An 8673-nucleotide genomic window follows, 5' to 3' on the forward strand; every position below is an offset into this window, starting at 1 on the left:
ATGACTTCCTTGTTTTTGTATTCAATGCCCCAGTTCACAGAGCCACATATCTCATACGCTTTCTTAACCGCCTTTTCAACTTCCTCTGCCACCTTCAAAGATTTCCGAATCTGCACCCCTGGTCCCTCTGCTCTTCCACCCCCCTCAAAATTGTACCATTTAGATTATGCTGCCTCTCCATGCTGTTCCCCCAAAGTGCATCAGTTCACACTTATCTGCATTAAATTGCATCTGCCACGGGTTTCCCCATTTCGGCAGTCTGTCTATGTTCTCCTGAAGTCTGCTACTATCCCACTCACTATTTACTAATTTGCTAAGTTTTCGATCATCCGCATACTTCGAAATTTTACTCCCTTACCCAAGTCCAGGTCATTTATATATAATAGAAAAAGCAATGGTCCTCATACTGAAACCTGGGGGACCCACTGCATACTTCTGTCCAGTCAGAAAAAGCATCCGTTAGTCACTGCACTCTGCCTCCCATGTGCTTCGATATTCCCAGCCAGGTTCAGATGTGATTCGTCCGGTTTGAACACGACCCCCATGCCCCAGAACTGGTCCCAATTGCCCAGTACTCGGGCAGCCTCTCTTTCGTTTCAACGGTAACACCAGCTCACCCATGATAAGGAGAAACATATCGCAATTCAGCGTACTCCAGGAGGGATGTGAGTAGAGTCTTACACAGAATATTAAAAAGTCTTTTGATTTCCAATTACTTTGCCTCCCTCTATTCCCCCCTCCCCTTCTCTCTCTCTCTCTCCCTCTCCCATTCTCTGCACTTAATTCCCTTCCATTCCCAATGAAAACACGCACAGGTCTCAGTTTCTCAGTGTATAAAGTGTTCCTGTCACCTCGCCACAACATGTCAATCGGGAAAGGCCTGGGTTTAACATGGGTGAGTTTAGACCCGGATTGGTCGCAGTTCTATCTTCAGAAATAGATGGTAGTGGTTGTTGGAGGCCAATCATCTCAGCCCCAGGACATTGCTGCAGGAGTTCCTCAGGGCAGTGTCCGAGGCCCAACCATCTTCAGCTGCTTCATCAATGAACTTCCCTCCACCATCAGGTCAGAAATGGGGATGTTCGCTGATGATTGCACAGTGTTCAGTTCCATTCGCAACCCCTCCAACAATGAAGCAGTCCGAGCCTGCATACAGCAAGACCTGGACAACATCCAGGCTTGGGCTGATAAGTGGCAATTAACTTTCGCGCCAGACAAGTGCCAGGCAATGACCATCTCCAACAAGAGAGAGTCCAACCACCTCCGCTTGACATTCAACGGCATTACCATCACCGAATCCCCCACCATCAACATCCTGGGTGTCACCGTTGCGCAGAAACTGAACTGGACCAGCCATATAAATGCTGTGGCTACAAGAGCAGGTCAGAGGCTGGGTATTCTGCAGCGAGTGACTCACCTCCTGTCTCCCCAAATCCATTCCACCTTTTGCAAGGCACAAGTCAGGAGTGTGATGGAATACACTCCACTTGCCTGGATGAGTGCAGCTCCAACAACACTCAAGAAGCTCGACACCATCCAGGACAAAGCAGCCCGCTTGATTGGCACCCCATCCACCACCCTAAACATTCACTCCCTTCACCAACGGCGTACTGTGGCTGCAGAGTGTACCATCCACAGGATGCACTGCAGCAACTCGCCAAGGCTTCTTCGACACCACCTCCCAAACCCGCCACCTCTACCACTTAGACGGAGAAGAGCAGCAGGCACATAGGAACAACACCACCTGCACGTTCCCCTCCAAGTCACACACCATCCCGACTTAGAAATATATCGCCGTTCCTTCATCGTCGCTGGGTCAAAATCCTGGAACTCCCGACCAAACAGCACAGTGGGAGAACCTTCACCACACGGACTGCAGCAGTTCAAGAAGGCGGCTCACCACCACCTTCTCAAGGGCAATTAGGGATGGGCAATAAATGCCGGCCTCGCTAGCGACATGAACGAATAAAAAAAAACAAATTCAGGCATTTCTGCCTGCTGTGAGCACAGATCTGCAGATCTCTGGGCTACATAACACGATTAATCTGTACAATCGAAAGTCCTGAATCTGGTGCCTTTCCGTCCTGTCACATCTTTGAAAAACTGTCTCATCTCAAAGATCGGCCGCGCGGGGGCGGGTGCTGCACACAAAAAACCCAGGGGTTGAAATAGTGATTGACTGAAATCAACACTTTGCTTTTGCAAGTTCAACCCCAGTGGTGCCGCAGAGAGCTTTGAAGAGGGATGTGTACTCATCATGTCCATAATGGCCTTAAGGCTGTAACTATTAATGGGGCTCATTGACTGTGGAGGGAACCCTATGATACCAGGGGTTGAGACAAATTTGGATATTTTTAAAATTTTCACCTTATTGGCAGAGAGAGAGGGAGACAGAGAGATAGAAAAGGAGAGAGTTAGAGGGAGAGGGAAAGAGAAACAGAGAGACAGATTTGATTGCCTGAATTCGATCCTGGATTACAACGGTAGAGAAATGTAACATTTCCCAACACTGACAGCACTGACATTAACTGGAGAAAACTGCTCAGCTCAGTCTGTATTTTCCCATTCATTTTCTTAACAAATTCTCTCCAGAATTCAATCCCTGGTATTTTCTGCAGTTGCATTCCTTTCGAACATTGATCTCTGTCCTGTTTTTGACTGAGGGACCCTCATTCACTCTGGGTCTCAGGCCACAGTAATACACCGCGCTGCCTGTGATCTTCAAGCCTTTCATGGACGAGTAAAAAGTGCCTTGTGTCCGGTTGAGATTCACGCTGAAGTGTTCAAAGCCCGGAGCCGTCTCGTTATTCCCATAACTATCGGCTCTGAACAGATACTGAGGGGCTCGGTGAGGATACTGGCGGTACCAGAACAGGTAATAGATTGTAGCTGAACCCGATACAGAGTGTGTTTGTGTTTATTTGTGTGTCTTGTACGAGGACACTAAGTCTTTCTGAACACCAACGGTAAATAGTTTCTCACCATTTAAAAAATATCCTGTTTTTCTATTCTTCCTGCCAAAGTGAATAGGCTCACATTTCCCCACATAATACTCCATCTGCCACCTGCTTGCCTGACTCTGGTTATTGTCCTGATCACAGGTCGGTGATATTGGAAACTTCCTAAAATATTCTCCAATCTTCAACAAATTTCCCATCTCCGTCTCCGGGTGATTATTTTCTTTCTGTTAATCCATCCAACCAGCTGTGTGTCCGCTGTTTATTTTCAGAGACGAGTAACGGAGACACGGTGTCCCAGTCAGAATAAGGAGTCGGATCAGAAGAGGATGCAGATCCAGCAATAACCTGCAGTTACCCTGTATCGGGTTCAGCATCAAACTATTACCTGTTCTGTTACCGCCAATATCCTCACCGAGGCCCTCAGTATATGCTCAGAGCCGATAGTTATGGGAATAACGAGACGGCTCCGTGCTTTGAACACGTCACCAGGAATCTCAAGAGGAAACAGGGCAATTTTCATTTCTCCATGAAACGCTTGAAGATCACAGAGAGCGCCGTGTATTAATGTGGCCTGAGACCCACAGAGAATAAGGATCTTTCGGGTCTCGTACAAATGAAGGGCACAGGTCGGCATCAAGGATTGGCTCCTGGAAAACATCAGGATGGTATACCAGAGACTGTATAGAAATTGAATGGGAAAGTACAGCCCGATCGAGCGGTTTACTCCACCTAAATTCAGTGCTGTCAGTGTTCGAAAATGTAACATTTTCCAATATTGTAGCGAATTGTCATGTCCCTCCTGGCCTCAAGACTGCCACTGTTATTGGAGAGAGAGAGACGGTGGTAATGAGAGAGGTGGAAAGAGCGAAAATTACAGAGAAAGGGTGACAGAGGCAGAGGACATGATGCAGTGAGAGGGAATGAGATAGAGACATAGGCAGAGTAAAATAGGTAGAGAGATGGAGAGAAAGATAGAGACAGACAGAGAGACGGAAAAAGAGCAAGACACAGACTGAGGGACCCAGGAACAGGGAGGTTCGGAGAGAGCCATCAGCAATTGGTCCACAGCTAACTGTGATTGGTGAACAGCTGCCGTCAGTCCTGAGATACGAGCCAATCCTGTCCCTGGGACACGTCCCTCAGTTTCCCAGAATGTGGAGCCTGCCCCTGATCTGAGTTCACTCTTTAATATCAGACGAGAAGGATCAACATATTGAAAACATCCCGCTATTGTCTGTCGAACTCTAAACCAAACACCATGTGCTCCCCACGTTGCTTACTGATAATAATAGTCGTGCTGCCCGGTGAGTCTATGTTTAAATGGTCAGTGTGTGTTCCATGCGTTATATTTACTCCTATACGTTGGACGCGTTCGTGATTACGCTCTTTAAAATAAGCCCCAAGGGCAGAGTTCCTCCAATGCCCATTGCCCATCAGGATGTCTGTTTCATGCTGGAATGTTTTCTGTCACCATTAACAATCGCTGTCACCATTTACATGCCCACTCCCGGTCTCCAAAAGGCGGAAATATTCCCCCTGTCAGGACACTGACTGTCGCCCAACTCGGAGTATTTCCATTCATTGGCAGCCAGCTCGCCACCTGCCGGTCTCACAGCACCATTGGGGACACAAGGAAGTGAGGTGAGAGCATCCTGAGACACGACAGCAGATTATTTAGTGCGGGGATTAGAACGGGTGTCTTCAAATATCGAAAGCCCCTTTTACAGAGCGGACAGCGACAATGCGGCGACTCAGCATCTGGGTTGTGTGGGGAGCATTTCTGACAGGTAATTATGGACCAAACACATCTCATCTTTTTTCTAATTTCCAACTGAGTTTTAATTTAAATTTAAACACCCGTCGGTCTGATCTTTTCCTGTTGAACATCTTTTTCAGATCTGAGTCATGGAGATTCTGTCACTCAGCCGCTACCCTCAGCAGTTAAGACGGAAGGAGGAGCGGTGACTTTATACTGTACCTATGATACTACACAGAGCGTCTACTATTTCTACTGGTACCGGCAATACCCAGGGACAGAACCCGAGTATATATTGAGGAAGGATTCTGATGGTGATGAGTATAAATCAGATTTGGCAACAGCTCGTTTCTCAGCAGGGCTCCAGACCTCGACCAAATTGACCACTTTAACCATCTCGGGACTGCAGCTGAGCGACACTGCATTTTATTACTGTGCCCTGAGACTCACAGTGATGGAATTCAATTAAACCCTCGGACAGAAACTCTCCCCGCTTTGTAGATCAGAGTTTCTGCCTGCTGAAGCCGGATATAACGCTCAGTTTGTGCTGCTCGCGGTTTTCCGCCAACCTGGGAACTTGTCCAAAAGTCACTCAGTTGTAGTGGGTTCAGTCCGTGCAGTTTCCGCCGTGGTTTTCCTGTCACTTACTGGGAACTGACTCTCTGCGAATCTCTACATTCAGACTATTGATTGTTGCTCTCTCGTGTTCTCTGGGCTCTCTTCTCTGAGTTTGCGCAACCAGTTTGGGGACCAGGAGTCTCATGGGATCACGATTCAGCGGAGACGTCATTGGTCTGAAGGTTTTTGACTCCTCTCTGTCTCTTTAAATCGTTAGTAAATGCGCCCCCTCCGTTCATTTCATTACCTGTCGGCTCGGGCGACAGGCCTGAGACGGAGAATGAGAACTGGTTTTATATTTGTTTCATTAAGGTTGAAAGTTAAGGTCCTCATTTAATGAACAGGGATTGGAAGCACCGTCTCATCGGTCTTACTATCAGGATATTAACAGCATGGTCATTATTATTAATAATAAAGAGTAATATTCCTGTCCTGCATTGTTGTTCATTTGCCTGTTTTTGCACCGACACTTTCGTGTGTTAAGTACTGACAGTCCCTGTTTCTCCCAACACTGCCCGCTATCTCGTCGACCTTGTCACATTCCGGTAGTGTTCTTGTATGAGCCTTCCTCTGGCTCCTGTCTCTCAGCCCGCAGTGATACACTGCGCCGTCAGCCAGCCTCAGGCCGCGGACCGTGAAATTCCCCTCGCTTTTCGATGTGTCGAAAGATGCGGAAAGTCGAGTCCCCGGGCCCTCTGCTCTGAAAACATCCCCGGAGGAACAGCTGTGGATCAGCACTTCTTGGGAAACCGAGGGGCGTTTCCCAGGGCTGTGATTGGCTTGTTTCTCAGAATTGGGGTTTTGCTGCCATCTAGCGGAATAGATCAGAATTTCTCCCCCAGAAATTTGCTTTGAGCCCAAGACTCAGTGAACTCTTGTTTCTGAGTTACTGCAGAGTAATATTTTAAACCAATCATCATTTGTCCATTTGCCGTTCAGTATATCTGAAGCAGCAGTGCAACGGAAAGTTGATAAAGCTGTTAAAAAATACACGCGATCTTTGTCTTTATAAATAGAGGCATAGAGTACAAAAGCAAGGACGTTATGCTAAACCTTAAAAAACACTGGTTAGGCTGCAGCTGGAGTATTATGTTCAATTCTGGGCACGGCCTTGGAGCGTGTGCAGAGGAGATTTACTAGAAAGATACCAGGGGTGAGTGTGGAGAGACTGGAGAAGCTGGGAATTTTCTCCTTGGAGTTGAGGCTGTTAAGGGGAGATTTATGAGAGTTTTCAAAATTACATGGGGTTTTGTTAATAACGATGCTATAACTAACTATAACAAACCGGTTACTGAGCAGTGAAACAAACCGCGTTATACACGAGCAGACTCGGCAGCCGGAATTGAAACGGGCTGGGTTTTGTCTGCATGGAATAGACACTTTCAAACAAAGGAACAAGGAATAATTGGGAGAGAAATCGAGGATATGGAGACTGTCTGTTTATTTCTCTGCTTGTCTATCTATTTAATTATATATACATCTATGTATTAATCCATCTGTTCACATTTCTAGTTTGGTGTCTGTTCTATTTTCAGATCACAATCCAGATCGCAGATCGGATTCAGTGAGAGGAGGTGAGGGCTCCATGTTGCAGAGATACACGGCAGAGTCAGAGACAAGAGCCCCGGTGATATTTAAAGGAACCATTTTCTTGCGTTCGTCCAAATCAGCAGAGTACCGGCCTGGGAAATCTGGCGACTTGTATCTCAGCCCCGAGCTGTATCTCTTCAACAAATATCTCTGAGCTGTTTCGGGATACTGGATGTACCAGAAGAGTTGAGGAAAAGGATGGGTTGTAGAGTGACTGCAGTCCAGTATTATGGTCTGTCCTATCTCAACCTTTAATTCAGACGGATCCTGGGACACTGAGTCTTTGCCACTCGTTCCTGTAACAAAGTACAGCATGTGTCGAAAGTCTGGCAGTAAATATAACCCATGAAACACACACTGATCATTTATACAAAGACTCAGCGGGCAGCAGGAACATTATTATCAGTAACCAACATGGGGAGCACATGGTGTGTGGTTAAGAGTTTGACAGAAAATAGCAGAATGTTTTCAATATGTTGACCTTTCCAGTCTGATGTTGAAGAGTGAACTCAGATCCGGGGCAGGCTCCACGCACTGGAAAACTGAGGGGCGTTTCCCAGGGACAGGATTGGCTGGTCTCTCAGAACGGACACTGGCTGTGCACCAATCACTGTTAGCCGTGGACCAATTGCTGTGTGTGGTTGAGACAGTTACTGTTTCAATCCCCAACTCTTTCCTGCCCATCGGTGTCAGTGTGTGTGTTTCTCTCTCTCTCTCTGTTTCTATCTCTCTCTGCCTCTATCTGTGTCTCCCTATCTCTCTCTGGTTCCATCACTATCTGTTTAACTCGAAGTTTCACTCACTCTGTGTATGTGTGTGCCGGTGTGTGTCACTGTCTCTCAGTCTCCCTCTCTGTCTCTCTGTTTCTATCGCTCTCTGTCTCTGTTTCTATCTGTCTCTCCCTATCTCTCTCTGTTTCCATCTCTATCTGTTTAACTCGAAGTTTCACTCACTCTGTGTATGTGTATGCCGGTGTGTGTCACTGTCTCTCAGTCTCCCTCTCTGCCTCTCTGTTTCTATCTCTCTCTGTCTCTGTCTCTATCTGTCTCTCCCTATCTCTCTCTGTTTCCATCTCTATCTGTTTAACTCGAAGTCTCTCTCACTCTGTATGTGTGTGTGTGCCTGTGTGTGTCACTGTCTCACCGGTCTCTCTCTCTCTATGTTTCTCTGTTTCGATCTCTCTCTGTTTAAATCGGAGTCTGCCTCATTCTGTTTCTATCTCTATGTGTCTCTCTGTTTAACTCAGTAACTATCTCCCTCCCTCCCTTACTCTCTCTCTCTATTAAGGTGTAAAGTGAACAAACTCTAACTCAGTCTTAATCCCCGGTATCACTGAGTTCTCTCCACACTCAATGAGCGCCAATAATAGTGACAGTCTTAAGCCCACGAAGAACATCTTAATTGGACACCACTCTGCACCGGGTGAGGGAGCTTTTGAAAAATGTGCGCTGATGGATCTGCCACAGATCCCGGACTTATCCTTGTACAGGTTGATCCTTTCATAAACCCCAGAGATCTACAGATCTGTGCTAATAGGGGACTGGAAATGTTTGAATTTGACACTGGATTAACATGATACAGAGATGTCACTCAAACATGGCCGTCTGTACGTCACACAAACATGGCCGTCTGTATGTCACACTAACGTGGCCGCCGGGAGGTCAGGGGCCGCCTCGGGCCTCCGCTTCGCGCGAAAGAACCCAGTTTTTTCAGCCTGTGACCGCTGACCCAGGGCCGTCATCATGGGGC

The 8673-nt window shown here is 47.1% G+C and overlaps 1 gene segment (V, D, J or C); it reads left to right on the forward strand.

Annotated features, from left to right (window-relative positions):
- Positions 1-4701: 4701 nt before the first annotated feature.
- Positions 4702-5185, forward strand: LOC137308040 (T cell receptor alpha variable 38-1-like). The segment is given in 2 exon segments: positions 4702-4747; positions 4857-5185. Coding segments are annotated over 2 exon segments (375 nt in total).
- Positions 5186-8673: the final 3488 nt, after the last annotated feature.

This window comes from Heptranchias perlo, unplaced genomic scaffold (genome assembly GCF_035084215.1).
Source record: "Heptranchias perlo isolate sHepPer1 unplaced genomic scaffold, sHepPer1.hap1 HAP1_SCAFFOLD_118, whole genome shotgun sequence".
NCBI lineage: Eukaryota > Metazoa > Chordata > Chondrichthyes > Hexanchiformes > Hexanchidae > Heptranchias > Heptranchias perlo.